This window comes from Petromyzon marinus, chromosome 84 (genome assembly GCF_048934315.1).
Source record: "Petromyzon marinus isolate PM22_M1 ecotype Great Lakes invasive population chromosome 84, UKy_Petmar_22M1.pri1.0, whole genome shotgun sequence".
NCBI lineage: Eukaryota > Metazoa > Chordata > Hyperoartia > Petromyzontiformes > Petromyzontidae > Petromyzon > Petromyzon marinus.
Genome location: NC_133749.1, coordinates 2,522,765 through 2,545,264, shown reverse-complemented (window position 1 = coordinate 2,545,264; position 22,500 = coordinate 2,522,765). Strand labels below are relative to the sequence as shown.

At 55.9% G+C, this 22,500-nt stretch overlaps 1 protein-coding gene across 1 annotated transcript in view; it reads right to left on the bottom strand.

The window, feature by feature from the left end:
• BLTP2 (bridge-like lipid transfer protein family member 2) overlaps positions 1 to 22,500 on the bottom strand; it is a 107,406-nt gene that overhangs the window by 4,545 nt on the left and 80,361 nt on the right. Inside the window, 7 exon segments of the mRNA XM_076057800.1 lie at positions 3,843 to 3,953; positions 9,613 to 9,728; positions 13,532 to 13,685; positions 15,251 to 15,361; positions 17,211 to 17,294; positions 18,082 to 18,253; positions 18,814 to 18,935. Of these exon segments, the coding sequence (XP_075913915.1) occupies positions 3,843 to 3,953; positions 9,613 to 9,728; positions 13,532 to 13,685; positions 15,251 to 15,361; positions 17,211 to 17,294; positions 18,082 to 18,253; positions 18,814 to 18,935 (870 nt within the window).

Genomic DNA, 22,500 nt, shown 5'->3' with positions numbered 1-22,500 from the left:
CTCTCCCTGGTCACGTGGGGGTCATGTGGGGGTCACGTGGGGTCACGTGGGGGTCACGTGGGGGTCACAAGGGGTCACAAGGGGGCAGCACCAGCTGGAAGTCCTTCACGTCCTCTATGTTCTTCTCCTTCTCTCCCTGGTCACGTGGGGGGTCACGTGGGGTCACGTGGGGGTCACGTGGGGGTCACGTGGGGGTCACATGGGGGTCACGTGGGGGTCACAAGGGGGTCACGTGGGGGTCACAAGGGGGTCACAAGGGGGCAGCACCAGCTGGAAGTCCGTCACGTCCTCTATGTTCTTCTCCTTCTCTCCCTGGTCACGTGGGGGTCATGTGGGGGTCACAAGGGGTCACGTGGGGGTCACATGGGGGCAGCACCAGCTGGAAGTCCTTCACGTCCTCTATGTTCTTCTCCTTCTCTCCCTGGTCACGTGGGGGTCACGTGGGGTCACGTGGGGGTCACGTAGGGGTCACGTGGGGGTCACAAGGGGTCACGTGGGGGTCACATGGGGGCAGCACCAGCTGGAAGTCCTTCACGTCCTCTATGTTCTTCAACTTCTCTCCCTGGTCACGTGGGGGTCACGTGGGGTCACGTGGGGGTCACGTGGGGGTCACGTGGGGGTCACAAGGGGGCAGCACCAGCTGGAAGTCCTTCACGTCCTCTATGTTCTTCTCCTTCTCTCCCTGGTCACGTGGGGGTCACGTGGGGGTCACGTGGGGGTCACGTGGGGGTCACAAGGGGGTCACGTGGGGGTCACATGGGGGCAGCACCAGCTGGAAGTCCTTCACGTCCTCTATGTTCTTCTCCTTCTCTCCCTGGTCACGTGGGGGGGTCACGTGGGGGTCACGTGGGGGTCACGTGGGGGTCACATGGGGGTCACGTGGGGGTCACGTGGGGGTCACAAGGAGGCAGCACCAGCTGGAAGTCCTTCACGTCCTCTATGTTCTTCTCCTTCTCTCCCTGGTCACGTGGGGGGGTCACGTGGGGGTCACGTGGGGGTCACGTGGGGGTCACAAGGGGGCAGCACCAGCTGGAAGTCCTTCACGTCCTCTATGTTCTTCTCCTTCTCTCCCTGGTCACGTGGGGGGGTCACGTGGGGGTCACGTGGGGGTCACGTGGGGGTCACAAGGGGGCAGCACCAGCTGGAAGTCCTTCACGTCCTCTATGTTCTTCTCCTTCTCTCCCTGGTCATGTGGGGGTCACGTGGGGGTCACGTGGGGGTCACGTGGGGGTCACATGGGGGTCACGTGGGGGTCACAAGGGGGCAGCACCAGCTGGAAGTCATTCACATCCTCTATGTTCTTCTTCTCTCCCTGGTCACGTGGGGGTCACGTGGGGGTCACAAGGGGTCATGTAGGGGTCACGTGGGGGTCACGTGGGGGTCACATGGGGGCAGCACCAGCTGGAAGTCCTTCACGTCCTCTATGTTCTTCTCCTTCTCTCCCTGGTCACGTGGGGGTCACGTGGGGGTCACGTGGGGGTCACGTGGGGGTCACATGGGGGTCACGTGGGGGTCACATGGGGCAGCACCAGCTGGAAGTCCTTCACGTCCTCTACGTTCTTCTCCTTCTCTCCCTGGTCACGTGGGGGTCACGTGGGGGTCACGTGGGGGTCACGTGGGGGTCACATGGGGGTCACATGGGGGTCACAAGGGGGCAGCACCAGCTGGAAGTCCTTCATGTCCTCTATGTTCTTCTCCTTCTCTCCCTGGTCACGTGGGGGGGTCACGTGGGGGTCACGTGGGGGTCACGTGGGGGTCACATGGGGGTCACGTGGGGGTCACATGGGGGCAGCACCAGCTGGAAGTCCTTCACGTCCTCTATGTTCTTCTCCTTCTCTCCCTGGTCACGTGGGGGTCACGTGGGGTCACGTGGGGGTCACGTGGGGGTCACAAGGGGATCACGTGGGGGTCACAAGGGGGCAGCACCAGCTGGAAGTCCTTCACATCCTCTATGTTCTTCTCCTTCTCTCCCTGGTCACGTGGGGGTCACGTGGGGTCACGTGGGGGTCACGTGGGGGTCACAAGGGGGTCACGTGGGGGTCACAAGGGGGCAGCACCAGCTGGAAGTCCTTCACGTCCTCTATGTTCTTCTCCTTCTCTCCCTGGTCACGTGGGGGTCACGTGGGGGGGTCACGTGGGGGTCACGTGGGGGTCACAAGGGGTCACGTGGGGGTCACATGGGGGCAGCACCAGCTGGAAGTCCTTCACGTCCTCTATGTTCTTCTCCTTCTCTCCCTGGTCACGTGGGGGTCACGTGGGGGTCACGTGGGGGTCACATGGGGTCACGTGGGGGTCACAAGGGGGCAGCACCAGGTGGAAGTCCTTCATGTCCTCTATGTTCTTCTCCTTCTCTCCCTGGTCACGTGGGGGTCACGTGGGGTCACGTGGGGGTCACGTGGGGGTCACAAGGGGGCAGCACCAGCTGGAAGTCCTTCACGTCCTCTATGTTCTTCTCCTTCTCTCCCTGGTCACGTGGGAGTCACGTGGGGGTCACGTGGGGTCACGTGGGGGTCACAAGGGGTCACATGGGGGTCACGTGGGGGTCACATGGGGGTCACGTGGGGGTCACATGGGGGCAGCACCAGCTGGAAGTCCTTCACGTCCTCTATGTTCTTCTCCTTCTCTCCCTGGTCACGTGGGGGTCACAAGGGGTCACATGGGGGTCACGTGGGGGTCACATGGGGGTCACGTGGGGGTCACGTGGGGGCAGCACCAGCTGGAAGTCCTTCACGTCCTCTATGTTCTTCTCCTTCTCTCCCTGGTCACGTGGGGGTGTCACGTGGGGGTCACGTGGGGGTCACGTGGGGGTCACGTGGGGGTCACGTGGGGTAACGGCTCTAAATAAATGAGTGATTCCCCGTGTCTCCCCGTGTCTCCCCGTGTGTCTCCCACTCACCTTGTAGCTCACCGTGATGGGTACCTGTGGAATCTTGATGTAAATGAATGAGTGTCTCTCCGAGTGTCTCTCCGTGTGTCTCCCCGTGTCTCCCCGTGTGTCTCCCCGTGTCTCCCCGTGTCTCTCCGTGTGTCTCCCCGTGTCTCCCCGTGTCTCCCCGTGTGTCTCCCACTCACCTTGTAGCTCACCGTGATGGGTACCTGTGGAATCTTGATGTAAATGAATGAGTGTCTCCCCGTGTCTCCCCGTGTCTCCCCGTGTCTCCCCGTGTGTCTCTCCGTGTATCTCCCCGTGTCTCCCCGTGTCTCCCCGTGTCTCCCCGTGTGTCTCCCCGTGTCTCCCCGTGTCTCCCCGTGTGTCTCACCGTGTGTCTCCCACTCACCTTGTAGCTCACCGTGATGGGTACCTGTGGAATCTTGATGTAAATGAATGAGTGTCTCCCCGTGTCTCCCCGTGTCTCCCCGTGTCTCCCCGCGTGTCTCCCCGCGTGTCTCCCCGCGTGTCTCCCCGTGTGTCTCCCCGTGTCTCCCCGTGTGTCTCCCCGTGTCTCTCCGTGTGTCTCCCACTCACCTTGTAGCTCACCGTGATGGGTACCTGTGGAATCTTGATGTAAATGAATGAGTGTCTCCCCGTGTCTCCCCGTGTCTCCCCGTGTCTCCCCGCGTGTCTCCCCGCGTGTCTCCCCGCGTGTCTCCCCGTGTGTCTCCCCGTGTCTCCCCGTGTGTCTCCCCGTGTCTCTCCGTGTGTCTCCCACTCACCTTGTAGCTCACCGTGATGGGTACCTGTGGAATCTTGATGTAAATGAATGAGTGTCTCCCCGTGTCTCCCCGTGTCTCCCCGTGTCTCCCCGCGTGTCTCCCCGCGTGTCTCCCCGCGTGTCTCCCCGTGTGTCTCCCCGTGTCTCCCCGTGTGTCTCCCCGTGTCTCTCCGTGTGTCTCCCACTCACCTTGTAGCTCACCGTGATGGGTACCTGTGGAATCTTGATGTAAATGAATGAGTGGTTCCGTGCCGCCCGCTCTTTCATCTTCTCGATGTCGTCGAAGACGGCAGGCGGCTGCTGCTCATGTGGGAGACACGCGGGGAGACACGGGGAGACACGGGGAGACACACGGGGACACAGGGGAGGCACATGGGGAGACACGGGGAGACACACGGGGAGACACGGGGAGACACGGAGACACACGGGGAGACACACGGGGAGACACGCGGGGAGACACGGGGAGACACGGGGAGACACACGGGGAGACACGGGGAGACACGCAGAGAGACACGCGGGGACACACGGAGAGACACGGGGAGACACGGGGAGACGCACGTGGAGACACACGTGGAGACTCGGGGAGACACGGGGAGACACACAGGGAGACAGTCAGTCGACCCGTGGCACCTGGGTCTGCCCCGTGACCTCCTGCCAGCGGGCGTTCGACACTTCACGTGGCCTCAGGGTGCACATAGCCTGGCACAAGCGTCGTGGTGACGTCACCGCCACTTAGTGGCGAATGGCGGTTGTTGTTGTTGTATGTGTGTGTGTGTGTCTGTGTGTGTGTGTGTGACTGTGTGTGTGTGTGTGTCTGTGTGTGACTGTGTGTGTGTGTCACTGTGTGTGTGTGTCTGTGTGTGTGTGTCTGTGTGTGTGTCTGTGTGTGTGTGTCTGTGTGTGTGACTGCGTGTGTGTGTCTGTGTGTGTGACTGTGTGTGTAACACTGTATTTGTGTGTGTGACTGCGTGTGTGACTGTGTGTGTCTGTGTGTGTGACTGTGTGTGTGACTGTGTGTGTGACTGTGTGTGTGACTGTGTGTGTGTGTCTGTGTGTGTGTGTGGCGGAGCCAGGAGATTGAATACCTACCCTCGGGGCTACTCCAGAAACAACGAAAAGCCACTACGGGTGGCCACGTGGAATGTTCGAACGCTCACTGCAGAGGAGAGGCTGCCACTCCTCTGTCGGGAGCTGGACCGGTACCGCCTGGATCTATGCGGCATTCAGGAGGTCCGGTGGACCGGCTCTGGCTCCTGCCACCATGAGGGGTGGACAGTCCTCTACTCGGGGCAGCAGACTGCCAAACAACAGGGTGTGGGTCTTCTTTTGAACAAAAGAATGAAGGGGGCGTGGGAGCGTGGCGGTGAGGTGTGGGAAGCTCTAAGCCCCAGGCTACTTTGGGCTCGCCTTCCCATCAACCGGAGGCGAGGAATGGTGGTCGTGGTTACTTATGCCCCCACCGAAGATGAACATCCGTGGAGGGATGCAGGCAAAGCCGATGAGTCAGATGCCTCTATGACCTCCTGTCACAGGTGCTGGCTAAAGTGGCCCCTCGGGATAGAGTCATCATGTTGGGTGACTTCAATGCCCGAGTTGGTCATGATACTGGCACCTGGTCTGGAGTGATTGGAGGGCATGGGCCAGATCAGCTCAATAACAATGGTAGGAGGCTGCTAGATTTTTGTGCAGCCCATGGGATTGTAATTACCAACACGCTGTTCCGGCATCGGCGCATCCACACAACATCATGGATGCATGCCGGGTTCAAGCAAGAACATCTGCTGGACTACATAGTGACGGACCAGCGAATGCGAGCCCATGTCCTTGACACCAGGACCTACCGTGGAGCTGATCTGCCCTCTGACCATCGACTAGTCATCTGTAAGATGCGCCTGCCATTCTTCCACTCCGGTGGTGGGTGTACACCCAGGACCCCATTCCAACATAAAGTGGCCTGGTCTCAGTTATCTGATGAAAGTTGCAAGCGAGAATTTCATCATCGCTTGCGGCTGGGATTGGCATCGTCCCCGACTCCTCCTGATGTCGAGGGTAAATGGGCGAGGTTTAGGACTGTGACTCATGCAGCTGCAATGGCTGCTTTGGGTACGCGGTCCAGACCTCCCCAGAGACCCTGGCTGACAGAGGAGGTGTTCAGGATGGTTGAGAAAAAGCGACAGGCCCACTGTCATCGGCTACAGAATCCCACGTCAGAGAATGAGGAGGCTTACCGCAGCCTTCGCTCGGAGGTTCGGAGAGCCGTGAGGCGCTGCAAGGATGGGTGGTGGTCGCGGGTTGCTGAGGAGATGGAGTCTGCCTCAGTGGCCCGTGATCACAAATCTCTATTTAACTCCATCAAAAAAGTAACCTGCAGCGCCACACCTATTACCATCATTAGGGAAAAAACGGTGATCCAATCTCCGACCCCCAGGAACAGGTTCGCAGATTTGCTGAGCATTTCTGTGAGGTCCTGGGGGAGGGAAAATCCCTCAGCCAGGAAAACATTGTGGCACAAAGTGAGGATGACCCTGCTGAGGCTGCGGTGCCTCAAATATTGGAAGAAGTCACCCCCTGTGAGTGGCTGGCTGAGGTGCCATCTGCTGAGGAAGTATTGAAGGCGATCCGGAGTCTGAGACCAGGAAAGGCAGCGGGCAGAGATGATCTCCCAAGCGAAATGCAGAGGGAGGGTGGCGTTTGTGCACAGACTGCCCTATATGACATCATAACAACAGTCTGGACCACTGGACGGGTTCCGCAGGATTGGAAGGATGCCCTGGTGGTCCCCCTTTTTAAGAAGGGGGACCACACAGACTGTAACAACTACGGGGCATCTCACTCCTAAGTGTGCCGGGAAAGGTCCTGGCAAGGATTATTCAGCATCGCCTTGCCAGGCACGCTGAGGAGAGGCTTGCGGAGCCCCAATGCGGTTTCAGGAAAGGGCGGTCCTGCAAAGATGCCATATTTTCTGTCCGTCTGCTACAGCAGAGGTGTAGGGAATTCCAACAAGACCTACATCTCTGCTTTATTGACCTGGTCAAGGCCTATGATACCATCAGTAGGCCTTGGCTCTGGGTCGTTCTTCGTGCTTTTGGAGTACCTGACCCTCTGCTCACGATCATTAAGGACCTTCATGATGGTGAGCGGGCCCGGGTAAAACTACGTGGCCGGGAGTCAGAGCCATTCCCTGTACACCTTGGGGTGCGACAGGGATGTCCTCTGGCTCCCACATTATTTAACATATATTTTGACCACGTAGTTCGTGAAGCCTTCAATAGCTGTACCGAGGGAATCTCCATATGGTACAGATATAATGGGAGGCTAATCGATGCCCGGGTGCGGTCAAGGGATGGCTCCCTATTGCTCAACCACGTTATGTATGCTGATGATTTGGTAATAGCTGCTCAGTCAGAGGAGGAGTTGGAGACGCTGCTGCTGAGACTGGAGCGTGCCACTAAGAGGTGGGGCCTTACCATCAGCCCCACCAAAACTAAGCACCTGCCTGGGTATTTTGTACCATCGGACACTCCACCCCCACAACTCCCAATCGGTGATGGGGCAGTTGTGGAGAGAGTGGAGAGTTTCCCATACCTGGGCAGTGTGCTTATGACTGGCTCCAGTTTAACAGCAGAGGTCTCACTCCGAATCAGTCGAGCGGCAATATCTTTTCATCGGTTGCGTAACGCTGTGTGGAAGCTACCTGGTCTGTCGCTCCGCACTAAGCTTCAGGTCTTCTCGGCCACGGTCATTCCCTCCCTTCTCTACGCTTGCGAAACGTGGACCCCCCTAATGGAACATCTTCGCCGGTTAGAAACATTTAGGCTGGCCTGCCTACGATCCATCCTGGGTTTAACCAGACTGGATTGTGTGAGGAGTTCACAAATCCTTGAAAGATCTGGGCAGGGTCCCATCAGTGAGCTCCTCCGGCAGGCAAGGCTGCGATGGCTGGGTCATGTAGCCCGCATGCCCAGCCACCGCATGCCGAAACAGCTTTTGTTTGGCCGGATTGAGGGGGCTAAGCGGGCGCGGCACGGGCTAGAGAAGAGATGGAGTGATGTGGTACAGGAGGACGTGGAGCTGAGTGAACTTGCCGATGACTGGTACCAGCGATGTCAAGATCGGCCTCTGTGGAGGAGGCTCGTGAAGGACGCTACTGGGCAGTTGGAGGCAGTCGCCCTCCAACAACAACGGAGGGCGGAGGAGCGACGCTCAGAACAACGAGCGGAGCGCCGGGTGGCTAAAGCACAGCAGATTGGCACAGTAGGGGGCACAGGTGGTGCATCAGCCAGTCATCTCAGTCAGTCGACCCGTGGCACCTGGGTCTGCCCAGTGACCTCCTGCCAGCGGGCGTTCGACACTTCACGTGGCCTCACGGTGCACATAGCCTGGCACAAGCGTCGTGGTGACGTCACCGCCACTTAGTGGCGAATGGCGGTTGTTGTTGTTGTGTGTGACTGTGTGTGTGACTGTGTGCGTGACTGTGTGCATAACTGTGTGTGTGACTGTGTGTGTGTGACTGTGTGTGTGTGTGTGTGACTGTGTGTGCGTGACTGTGTGTGTGTGTGACTGTGTCTGACTGTGTGTGTGTGACTGTGTGCGTGTGTGACTGTGTGTGTGACTGTGTGTGTGACTGTGTGTGTGTGTCTGTGTGTGTGACTGTGTGTGACTGTGTGTGTGACTGTGTGTGTGACTGTGTGTGTCTGTGTGACTGTGTGTGTGCGTGTGACTGTGTGTGACTGTGTGTGACTGTGTGTGTGACTGTGTGTGTGTGTGTGACTGTGTGTGACTATGTGTGTGTGTGTGACTGTGTGACTGTGTGTGCACACTGTGTGACTGTGTGTGTGTGACTGTGTGTGTGTGTCTGTGTGTGTGACTGTGAGTGTGACTGTGTGTGTGACTGTGTGTGTGTCTGTCTGTGTGTGTGTGACTGTGTGTGTGTACACTGTGTGTGTGTACACTGTGTGTGTACACTGTGTGTGTGTGTACACTGTGTGTGTACACTGTGTGTGTGTGTACACTGTGTGTGTGTACACTGTGTGTGTGTACACTGTGTGTGTGTGACTGTGTGTGACTGTGTGTGTGACTGTGTGTGTGACTGTGTGACTGTGTGTGACTGTGTGTGTACACTGTGTGTGTGACTGTGTGTGTACACTGTGTGACTGTGTGTGTGACTGTGTGACTGTGTGACTGTGTGTGTACACTGTGTGACTGTGTGTGTGACTGTGTGTGTACACTGTGTGACTGTGTGTGACTGTGTGTGTGACTGTGTGTGTGACTGTGTGTGTACACTGGGTGACTGTGTGACTGTGTGTGTACACTGTGTGTGTGTGTGACTGTGTGACTGTGTGTGTGTACACTGTGTGACTGTGTACACTGTGTGTGTACACTGTGTGTGTGTACACTGTGTGACTGTGTACACTGTGTGACTGTGTACACTGTGTGTGTACACTGTGTGTGTGTACACTGTGTGACTGTGTACACTGTGTGACTGTGTACACTGTGTGACTGTGTACACTGTGTGTGTACACTGTGTGTGTGTACACTGTGTGACTGTGTACACTGTGTGACTGTGTACACTGTGTGACTGTGTACACTGTGTGTGTACACTGTGTGTGTGTACACTGTGTGACTGTGTACACTGTGTGTGTGTGACTGTGTGACTGTGTGTGTGTACACTGTATGACTGTGTACACTGTGTGTGTACACTGTGTGTGTGTGTGACTGTGTGACTGTGTGTGTGTACACTGTGTGACTGTGTACACTGTGTGTGTACACTGTGTGTGTGTGTGACTGTGTGACTGTGTACACTGTGTGTGTGTGACTGTGTGACTGTGTGTGTGTACACTGTGTGACTGTGTACACTGTGTGTGTGACTGTGTGTGTGTGACTGTGTGTACACTGTGTGTGTGACTGTGTGACTGTCTGTGTGTGTGACTGTGTGTGTGACTGTGTGTGTGTGTGTCACCTCTTGGGGGGTCCTACGGAATGATCTTCTGAGAGCTCCCCCCCGGGGCAGCCCCCCCCCTTGGCGAGGGAGGGGGCCCGGGGGGTCATCACCCACCAGCTGAGTCCGGCGGATCCCTAACACACAGACAGAGACACACAGTGTACACACACAGTCAGAGACACAGTCACACAGTCACACACACAGTCACACACACAGTCACACACAGTCACAGTCACACACAGTCACACACACAGTCACACACACAGTCACACACACAGTCACACACACACAGTCACACACACAGTCACACACACACAGAGACACACAGTGTACACACACAGTCAGAGACAAGAGACACACAGTCACACACACACACAGTCAGTCACACAGTCACACACACAGTCATACACACAGTCATACACACAGTTATACACACACAGTCACACACACACAGTCACACAGTCAGAGACACACACACAGTCATACACTCAGTTATACACACACAGTCACACACACACAGTCACACAGTCAGAGACACACACACAGTCATACACACAGTTATACACACACAGTCACACAGTCAGAGACACACACAGTCACACACACACACACAGTCACACACAGACCCACACACACAGACACACACACACAGACACACACACACACAGACACACACAGTCATACACACAGTCACACACACAGTCATACACACAGTTATACACACACAGTCACACAGTCAGAGACACACACACACAGTCACACACACACACACAGACACACACACAGACCCACACACACAGACACACACACAGACACACAGTCACACACACAGTTATACACACACAGTCACACAGTCAAAGACACACACACACACAGACACACACAGACCCACACCCACACACACAGACACACACACAGACACACACACACACAGACACACAGACACACACACAGACACACACACAGTCATACACACACACAGAGACACAGACAGACACAGTCACATACACACAGTCACACACACACAGACAGACACACACAGACACACAAGTCACACACAGTCACACACACAGTCACATACACACAGACACACACACACACAGACCCACACACACAGACACACACACACAGACACACACACAGACACACACACACAGACACACACACACAGACACACACAGACACACACACACACACAGACATATGCACGCACAGACACACACACACAGACACACACACACAGACACACACACACACAGACCCACACACACAGACCCACACACACAGACACACACACACAGACACACACACAGACACACACACACACAGACACACACACACACACAGACACACACACACACAGACATATGCACGCACAGACACACACACACACAGACACACACACACACAGACACACACGGACACACACACAGACACACACACACACAGACACACACAGACACACACAAAACAGGACCACTGGTGAGTGAGTGAGTGGTGTATTAAGTGGTGAGTTAGTGAGTGAGTGGATGAGTGAGTGAGTGAGTGGTGTAGTGAGTGAGTGAGTGGTGTAGTGAGTGAGTGGTGTAGTTAGTGAGTGAGTGAGTTAGTGAGTTTTGTAGTAAATGGTGAGTGGTGAGTAAGTGGTGAGCGAGTGGTGAGTGAGTGAGTTAGTGAGTGAGTGAGTGAGTGTTGTAGTAATTGGTGAGCGGTGAGTAATTGGTGAGTGAGTGGTGTAGTGAGTGAGTGGTGTAGTGAGTGAGTGAGTGGTGTAGTGAGTGAGTGGTGTAGTGAGTGAGTGGTGTAGTGAGTGAGTGAGTTAGTGAGTGAGTGAGTGTTGTAGTAATTGGTGAGCGGTGAGTAATTGGTGAGTGAGTGGTGTAGTGAGTGAGTGGTGTAGTGAGTGAGTGAGTGGTGTAGTGAGTGAGTGAGTGTAGTGAGTGAGTGGTGTAGTGAGTGAGTGGTGAGTGAGTGAGTGGTGTAGTGAGTGAGTGGTGTAGTTAGTGAGTGAGTGAGTTAGTGAGTTTTGTAGTGAATGGTGAGTGGTGAGTAAGTGGTGAGCGAGTGGTGAGTGAGTGAGTTAGTGAGTGAGTGAGTGAGTTAGTGAGTGAGTGAGTGTTGTAGTAATTGGGGAGCGGTGAGTAATTGGTGAGCGAGTGGTGAGTGAGTGGTGTAGTGAGTGAGTGGTGTAGTGAGTGAGTGAGTGGTGTAGTGAGTGAGTGAGTGTAGTGAGTGAGTGGTGTAGTGAGTGGTGAGTGAGTGAGTGGTGTAGTGAGTGAGTGGTGTAGTTAGTGAGTGAGTGAGTGAGTTAGTTAGTGAGTTTTGTAGTGAATGGTGAGTGGTGAGTAAGTGGTGAGCGAGTGGTGAGTGAGTGAGTGAGTTAGTGAGTGAGTGAGTGAGTTAGTGAGTGAGTGTTGTAGTAATTGGTGAGCGGTGAGTAATTGGTGAGTGAGTGGTGAGTGAGTGGTGTAGTGAGTGAGTGGTGTAGTGAGTGAGTGAGTGGTGTAGTGAGTGAGTGAGTGTAGTGAGTGAGTGGTGTAGTGAGTGAGTGGTGAGTGAGTGAGTGGTGTAGTGAGTGAGTGGTGTAGTTAGTGAGTGAGTGAGTTAGTTAGTGAGTTTTGTAGTAAATGGTGAGTGGTAAGTGGTGAGCGAGTGGTGAGTGAGTGAGTTAGTGAGTGAGTGAGTGAGTTAGTTAGTGAGTGAGTGTTGTAGTAATTGGTGAGCGGTGAGTAATTGGTGAGCGAGTGGTGAGTGAGTGGTGTAGTGAGTGAGTGGTGTAGTGAGTGAGTGAGTGGTGTAGTGAGTGAGTGTAGTGAGTGAGTGGTGTAGTGAGTGAGTGGTGAGTGAGTGAGTGGTGTAGTGAGTGAGTGGTGTAGTTAGTGAGTGAGTGAGTTAGTTAGTGAGTTTTGTAGTAAATGGTGAGTGGTAAGTGGTGAGCGAGTGGTGAGTGAGTGAGTTAGTGAGTGAGTGAGTGAGTTAGTGAGTGAGTGAGTGAGTGAGTTAGTTAGTTAGTGAGTGAGTGAGTGTTGTAGTAATTGGTGAGCGGTGAGTAATTGGTGAGCAAGTGGTGAGTGAGTGGTGTAGTGAGTGAGTGGTGTAGTGAGTGAGTGAGTGTAGTGAGTGAGTGGTGTAGTGAGTGAGTGGTGAGTGAGTGAGTGGTGTAGTGAGTGAGTGGTGTAGTTAGTGAGTGAGTGAGTTAGTGAGTTTTGTAGTAAATGGTGAGTGGTAAGTGGTGAGCGAGTGGTGAGTGAGTGAGTGAGTTAGTGAGTGAGTGAGTTAGTGAGTGAGTGAGTGTTGTAGTAATTGGTGAGCGGTGAGTAATTGGTGAGCAAGTGGTGAGTGAGTGGTGTAGTGAGTGAGTGGTGTAGTGAGTGAGTGTAGTGAGTGAGTGGTGTAGTGAGTGAGTGGTGAGTGAGTGAGTGGTGTAGTGAGTGAGTGGTGTAGTTAGTGAGTGAGTGAGTGAGTTAGTTAGTGAGTTTTGTAGTAAATGGTGAGTGGTAAGTGGTGAGCGAGTGGTGAGTGAGTGAGTTAGTGAGTGAGTGAGTGAGTGAGTTAGTGAGTGAGTGAGTGTTGTAGTAATTGGTGAGCGGTGAGTAATTGGTGAGCAAGTGGTGAGTGAGTGGTGTAGTGAGTGAGTGGTGTAGTGAGTGAGTGGTGTAGTGAGTGAGTGAGTGTAGTGAGTGAGTGGTGTAGTGAGTGAGTGGTGAGTGAGTGAGTGGTGTAGTGAGTGAGTGGTGTAGTTAGTGAGTGAGTTAGTTAGTGAGTTTTGTAGTAAATGGTGAGTGGTAAGTGGTGAGCGAGTGGTGAGTGAGTGAGTTAGTGAGTGAGTGAGTTAGTGAGTGAGTGAGTGAGTTAGTGAGTGAGTCTGTGAGTAATTGGTGAGTGGTGAGTAAGTGGTGAGCGAGTGGTGAGCAATTGGTGAGCGAGTGGTGAGCACCTGTAGTGACGAGTCGAGATTTGTCATCGTCAGCGACGAGTCCTGCTGAGGACTCGTCCTCCTCGTCGTCCGTGGCTCTCCCAGGGAACAAGAAGCTCATGAGCCTCTTAAAGAGGTGGTAGGTGAGGCGTAGTTCCAGCGGCACTACGTTCACCTTGGGGGGGGGCACGGGGGGGGGCACGGGGGGGGGCACGGGGGGGGGGGGGCTATACATTTACAGCAGCAGGGGTCCGGTGCCGAACCGACGGGCTCCGGCAGACCGGGCGAGGTGGTCAACATCTCGTAAGGCACTGTGATGATGGTGGTGGTGGTGAGAGATTCAACACCGTCAACACACCGCTCACCACACCGCTCACCACACACGCTCACCACACACGCTCACCCCACACGCTCACCCCCACGCTCACCCCCACGCTCACCCCCCACACTCACCCCCACACTCACCCCCACACTCACCCCCACACTCCTCCCACACTCACCCCCACACTCACCCCACGCTCACCCCCACACTCACCCCCACGCTCACCACCCCCGCTCACCCCCACACTCACCACACCACTCACCCCCACACTCACCACACCACTCACCCCCACACTCACCACACCACTCACCCCCACACTCACCCCCACACTCACCCCCCCCCACACTCACCCCACACTCACCCCCACGCTCACCCCCCCCACACTCACCCCCCCCACACTCACCCCCACACTCACCACACCACTCACCCCACGCTCACCACACCGCTCACCACACCACTCACCCCACGCTCACCACACCACTCACCACTCCACTCACCACACTGCTCACCCCACGCTCACCCCCACACTCACCACACCACTCACCACACCACTCACCACACACTCACCACACCACTCACCCCACGCTCACCCCACACTCACCCCACGCTCACCCCGAAGTGCTCCTTCACACTAACCCCCACACTCACCCCACGCTCACCCCCACGCTCACCCCCACGCTCACCCCACCACTCACCCCCACGCTCACCCCCACACTCACCCCCACACTCACCACACCACTCACCCCACGCTCACCCCACACTCACCCCCACACTCACCCCCACGCTCACCCCACGCTCACTCCACGCTCACCACACCACTCACCACACCACTCACCACACCGCTCACCCCACGCTCACCACACCACTCACCCCACACTCACCCCACGCTCACCCCACGCTCACCCCACGCTCACCCCACGCTCACCACACCACTCACCCTCACACTCACCCCCACACTCACCACCCCACGCTCACCCCCACGCTCACCTCGAAGTGCTCCTTCACACTCACCACACCACTCACCACACCACTCACCACACCGCTCACCCCACGCTCACCCCACACTCACCACACCACTCACCACACCACTCACCCCACACTCACCCCACGCTCACCCCACGCTCACCCCACGCTCACTCCACGCTCACCACACCACTCACCCCACGCTTACCCCACACTCACCCCCACACTCACCACACTGCTCACCCCACACTCACCACACCACTCACCCCACGCTCACCCCACACTCACCACACCACTCACCCTCACACTCACCCCCACACTCACCACCCCACGCTCACCCCCACGCTCACCTCGAAGTGCTCCTTCACACTCACCACACCACTCACCACACCACTCACCACACCACTCACCCCACGCTCACCCCACACTCACCACACCACTCACCCCACGCTCACCTCGAAGTGCTCCTTCACAGAGATGCCACCCACTGGGGGCCCCACGCGGCTGAAGATTCTGAGGGCGAGGTGGCGGCACGGCTGCATTGCATTCTGGGGCATCAGCACTTCCTGTGGGCGACAAGGTCGTTGTGGTGGTGATGGTGGTTGTGGTGATGGTGGTTGTGGTGGTTGTGGTGGTGGTGATGGTGGTTGTGGTGGTGATGGTGGTTGTGGTGATGGTGGTTGTGGTGGTTGTGGTGGTGGTGATGGTGGTTGTGGTGGTGATGGTGGTGGTGATGGTGGTGGTGATGGTGGTGATGGTGGTGGTGGTGATGGTGGTTGTGGTGGTTGTGGTGGCTATGGTGGTGGTTGTGGTGGTGGTGGTGGTGGTTGTGGTGATGGTGGTGATGGTGGTGATGGTGGTTGTGGTGGTTGTGGTGGTGGTGATGGTGGTGGTGATGGTGGTGATGGTGGTGATGGTGGTTGTGGTGGTGATGGTTGTGGTGGTTGTGGTGGTTGTGGTGGTGATGGTGGTTGTGGTGGTTGTGGTTGTGGTGGTGATGGTGGTTGTGGTGGTGATGGTGGTTGTGGTGGTTGTGGTGGTGATGGTGGTTGTGGTGGAGATGGTGGTTGTGGTGGAGATGGTGGTTGTGGTGGTTGTGGTGATGGTGGTTGTGGTGGTGATGGTGGTTGTGGTGGTTGTGGTGGTCATGGTGGTTGTGGTGGTGGTGGTTGTGGTGGTGGTTGTGGTGGTGATGGTGGTGTGGTGGTGATGGTTGTGGTGGTTGTGGTGGTTGTGGTGGTTGTGGTGATGGTGGTTGTGGTGGTGGTGATGGTGGTTGTGGTGGTTGTGGTGGTTGTGGTGGTGATGGTGGTGGTGGTGGTTGTGGTGGTGGTTGTGGTGGTTGTGGTGGTGGTGATGGTGGTGGTGGTGGTGGTGGTTGTGGTGGTGGTTGTGGTGGTTGTGGTGGTGGTTGTGGTGATGGTGGTTGTGGTGGTGGTGTTTGTGATGGTGGTTGTGGTGGTGGTTGTGGTGGTTGTGGTGGTTGTGGTGGTGGTTGTGGTGGTGGTGGTGGTTGTGGTGGTGATGGTGGTTGTGGTGGAGATGGTGGTTGTGGTGGAGATGGTGGTTGTGGTGGTTGTGGTGATGGTGGTTGTGGTGGTGATGGTGATGGTGGTTCTGGTGGTTGTGGTGGTTGTGGTGGTCATGGTGGTTGTGGTGGTGGTGATGGTGGTGGTTGTGGTGGTGGTGGTGATGGTTGTGGTGGTGATGGTGGTTGTGGTGGTGATGGTTGTGGTGGTTGTGGAGATGGTGGTTGTGGTGGTGGTGATGGTGGTTGTGGTGGTGATGGTTGTGGTGGTTGTGGTGGTTGTGGTGATGGTGGGTGTGGTGGTGGTGATGGTGGTTGTGGTGGTGGTGATGGTGGTGGTTGTGGTGGTGATGGTGGTTGTGGTGGTGATGGTTGTGGTGGTTGTGGTGGTTGTGGTGATGGTGGTTGTGGTGGTGGTGATGGTGGTTGTGGTGGTTGTGGTGGTGATGGTGGTTGTGGTGGTGGTGGTGGTTGTGGTGGTTGTGGTGGTGGTTGTGGTGGTTGTCGTGGTGGTTGTCGTGATGGTGATGGTGGTGGTGATGGTGGTTGTGGTGGTTATGGTGGTGGTTGGGGTGATGGTGGTTGTGGTGGTTGTGGTGGTGGTTGTGGTGGTTGTGGTGATGGTGATGGTGGTGGTGATGGTGGTTGTGGTGGTGGTGGTGGTGGTTGTGGTGGTGGTTGTGGTGATGGTGGTGGTTGTGGTGATGGTGGTGATGGTGGTTGTGGTGGTGGTGGTGATGGTGGTTGTGGTGGTGGTTGTGGTGATGGTTGTGGTGGTGATGGTGGTGGTGATGGTGGTTGTGGTGGTGGTTGTGGTGGTGGTTGTGGTGGTGGTTGTGGTGGTGGTTGTGGTGGTGGTTGTGGTGGTGGTGGTGGTGTAAGTTCACCTGCCGGAAGTTGGGCAGTAGTGAGTGCATCGTGAACCAGCCCAGCTCCAGCAGGTGCTCAGCTGTGTCATCTGAGCGATTCACCTGCCCGGTGAACACACACACACACTTACACACACTTACACACACACACACTTACACACACTTACACACACACTCACTTACACACACACACACACACTTACACACACACACACACTTACACACACACACACACTTACACACTTACACACACACACACTTACACACACACACACACATTTACACACACACACACACTTACACACACACACTTACACACACACACTTACACATACTTACACACACACACACTTACACACACTTACACACACACACACATTTACACACACACACTTACACACACACACTTACACATACTTACACACACACACACTTACACACACTTACACACACACACACATTTACACACACACACACACTTCCACACACTTACACTTACACACACACACTTACACATACTTACACACACACTTACACACACACACTTACACACTTACACACACACACACTTACACACACACACACTTACACACACACTTACACACACACACACTTACACACACACACACACTTACACACACACACACTTACACACACACACTTACACACTCACTCACTCACCCACCCGCTCACCCACTCACCCACTTGCTCACCCACTCACCAACCCACCCACTCACCCACCCACCAACTCACCCGCCCACTCACCCACTCACCCACTAACCCACCAACTCACCCACTCACCTACTCACTCACCCACTCACTCACCCACTCACTCACCCGCCCGCTCACCCACCCACTCACCCACTCACCAACTCACCCGCCCGCTCACCTTACTGTGCACGAAGTCCCTGAGCTGCAGTGAGGCGATGGCGAGCTGCCCGTCCGGCTCGGTGAGGGTCCACGTGGCTCTGGCCAGGTTCACCTGCACCCTCCTCACCACGCTCACCTCGCCACGCTCACCCAGGCGACTCGCTCGCTGCACCTGGAAGTCACGCAGGCACCTGCACACACACACAGTGACACACACGCACACACACACGCACACACACACAGACACACAGACACACACACGCACACACACACACGCTCACACACACAGTGACACACACACACACACGCTCACACACACACACGCACACACGCACACACACACAGTGACACACACGCACACACACACAGTGACACACACACACACGCACGCACACACACACACGCACACACGAACACACAAACACACGCTCACCCGCCTGCTCGCCCGCTCGCTCATTCACCCACCCACCCACTCACCCACCCACTCACCCACCCACCCACCCACTAACTCACTCACTCACCCACTCACCCACCCACTCACTCACCTAGCAACCCAGTAACCATGGCGATGCATTAACCTAGCAACCCAGTAACCATGGCGACCTAGCAACCCAGTAACCTAGCAACCCAGTAACCATGGTGACCTAGCAACCCAGTAACCATGGTGACCCAGCAACCCAGCAACCTAGCAACCCGGTAACCGTGGCGACCTAGCAACCCGGTAACCGTGGCGACCCGGTATCCCGGCAACCTGATGAGGACGTCCAGCTCCTCGCTCTTGGCCTGCAGCTCGGCCTTGTGAAGCCGCAGCTCCTCCTGCAAGCTACGGCTTCTCTCCTCAAGCTGCTCCACAGAAGCCTCCACCACCACCTCCTGCTGCTGCTGATGCTGATGCTGCCCCTGCTGCTGCTGCTGCTGCTGCTGCTCCTCCTGCTGCTGCACACCCACGGAGACACGCACGGTGAGACACGCCGGGTGAGACACGGAGAGACACACACAGAGAGAGACACACAGAGAGACACACAGAGAGACACGCACGGTGAGACACGGAGAGACACACACAGAGAGACACACAGAGAGACACGCACAGAGAGACACACAGAGAGACACGCACAGAGAGACACACAGAGAGACACGCACAGAGAGACACGCACTGTGAGACACGCCGGGTGAGACACGGGGAGACACACACAGAGAGACACACAGAGAGACACACACAGAGAGACACGCACGGTGAGACACGGAGAGAGACACATGCAGAAAGACACACACACAGACACACACACACACAGACACATACACACAGCCACACACACACAGCCACACACAGACACACACACACACACACAGACACACACAGACACACACACACAGACACACAACAACAACCGCCATTCGCCACTAAGTGGCGGTGACGTCACCACGACGCTTGTACCAGGCTATGTGCACCGTGAGGCCACGTGAAGTGTCGAACGCCCGCTGGCAGGAGGTCACGGGGCAGACCCAGGTGCCACGGGTCGACTGACTGAGATGACTGGCTGATGCACCACCTGTGCCCCCTATTGTGCCAACCTGCTGTGCTTTAGCCACCCGGCGCTCCGCTCGTTGTTCTGAGCGTCGCTCCTCCGCCCTCCGTTGTTGTTGGAGGGCGACTGCCTCCAACTGCCCAGTAGCGTCCTTCACGAGCCTCCTCCACAGAGGCCGATCTTGACACCGCTGGTACCGGTCATCGGCAAGTCCACTCAGCTCCACGTCCTCCTGTACCACATCACTCCATCTCTTCTCTAGCCCGTGCCGCGCCCGCTTAGCCCCCTCAATCCGGCCGAACAAAAGCTGTTTCGGCATGCGGTGGCTGGGCATGCGGGCTACATGACCCAGCCATCGCAGCCTTGCCTGCCGGAGGAGCTCACCGATGGGACCTTGCCCAGATCTTTCAAGGATTTGTGAGCTCCTCACGCAATCCAGTCTGGTTAAACCCAGAATGGATCGTAGGCAGGCCAGCCTAAATGTTTCTAACCGGCGAAGATGTTCCATTAGGGGGGTCCACGTTTCGCAAGTGTAGAGAAGGGAGGGAATGACCGTGGCCGAGAAGACCTGAAGCTTAGTGCGGAGCGACAGACCAGGTAGCTTCCACACAGCGTTACGCAACCGATGAAAATATATTGCTGCTCGACTGATTCGGAGTGAGACCTCTGCTGTTAAACTGGAGCCAGTCATAAGCACACTGCCCAGGTATGGGAAACTCTCCACTCTCTCCACAACTGCCCCATCACCGATTGGGAGTTGTGGGGGTGGAGTGTCCGATGGTACAAAATACCCAGGCAGGTGCTTAGTTTTGGTGGGGCTGATGGTAAGGCCCCACCTCTTAGTGGCACGCTCCAGTCTCAGCAGCAGCGTCTCCAACTCCTCCTCTGAATGAGCAGCTATTACCAAATCATCAGCATACATAACGTGGTTGAGCAATAGGGAGCCATCCCTTGACCGCACCCGGGCATCGATCAGCCTCCCATTATATCTGTACCATATGGAGATTCCCCCGGTACAGCTATTGAAGGCTTCACGAACTACGTGGTCAAAATAGATGTTAAATAATGTGGGAGCCAGAGGACATCTCTGTCGCACCCCAAGGTGTACAGGGAATGGCTCTGACTCCCGGCCACGTAGTTTTACCCGGGCCCGCTCACCATCATGAAGGTCCTTAATGATCGTGAGCAGAGGGTCAGGTACTCCAAAAGCACGAAGAACAACCCAGAGCCCAGGCCTACTGATGGTATCATAGGCCTTGACCAGGTCAATAAAGCAGAGATGTAGGTCTTGTTGAAATTCCCTACACCTCTGTTGTAGCAGACGGACAAAAAATATGGCATCTGTGCAGGACCGCCCTTTCCTGAAACCGCATTGGGGCTCCGCAAGCCTCTCCTCAGCGTGCCTGGCAAGGCGATGCTGAATAATCCTTGCCAGGACCTTTCCCGGCACACTGAGGAGTGAGATGCCCCTGTAGTTGTTACAGTCTGTGCAGTCCCCCTTCTTAAAAAGCAAGCAAGAACATCTTCTTAAAAAGGGGGACCACCAGGGCATCCTTCCAATCCTGCGGAACCCGTCCAGTGGTCCAGACTGTTGTTATGATGTCATATAGGGCAGTCTGTGCACAAACGCCACCCTCCCTCAGCATTTCGATTGGGAGATCATCTCTGCCCGCTGCCTTTCCTGGTCTCAGACTCCGGATCGCCTTCACTACTTCCTCAACAGATGGCACCTCAGCCAGCCACTCACAGGGGGTGACTTCTTCCAATATTTGAGGCACCGCAGCCTCAGCAGGGTCATCCTCACTTTGTGCCACGATGTTTTCTTGGCTGAGGGATTTTCCCTCCCCCAGGACCTCACAGAAATGCTCAGCAAATCTGCAAACCTGTTCCTGGGGGTCGGAGATTGGATCACCGTTTTTTCCCCTAATGATGGTAATAGGTGTGGCGCTGCAGGTTACTTTTTTGATGGAGTTTAAATAGAGATTTGTGATCACGGGCCACTGAGGCAGACTCCATCTCCTCAGCAACCCGCGACCACCACCCATCCTTGCAGCGCCTCACGGCTCTCCGAACCTCCGAGCGAAGGCTGCGGTAAGCCTCCTCATTCTCTGACGTGGGATTCTGTAGCCGATGACAGTGGGCCTGTCGCTTTTTCTCAACCATCCTGAACACCTCCTCTGTCAGCCAGGGTCTCTGGGGAGGTCTGGACCGCGTACCCAAAGCAGCCATTGCAGCTGCATGAGTCACAGTCCTAAACCTCGCCCATTTACCCTCGACATCAGGAGGAGTCGGGGACGATGCCAATCCCAGCCGCAAGCGATGATGAAATTCTCACTTGCAACTTTCATCAGATAACTGAGACCAGGCCACTTTAGGTCGGAATGGGGTCCTGGGTGTCCACCCACCACCGGAGTGGAAGAAATGGCAGGCGCATCTTACAGATGACTAGTCGATGGTCAGAGGGCATATCAGCTCCACGGTAGGTCCTGGTGTCAAGGACATGGGCTCGCATCCGCTGGTCCGTCACTATGTAGTCCAGCAGATGTTCTTGCTTGGACCCGGCATGCATCCATGATGTTGTGTGGATGCGCCGATGCCGGAACAGCGTGTTGGTAATTACAAGCCCATGGGCTGCACAAAAATCTAGCAGCCTCCTACCATTGTTATTGAGCTGATCTGGCCCATGCCCTCCAATCACTCCAGACCAGGTGCCAGTATCATGACCAACTCGGGCATTAAAGTCACCCAACATGATGACTCTATCCCGAGGGGCCACTTTAGCCAGCACCTGTGACAGGAGGTCATAGAAGTCATCTGACTCATCGGCTTTGCCTGCATCCCTCCACGGATGTTCATCTTCGGTGGGGGCATAAGTAACCACGACCACCATTCCTCGCCTCCGGTTGATGGGA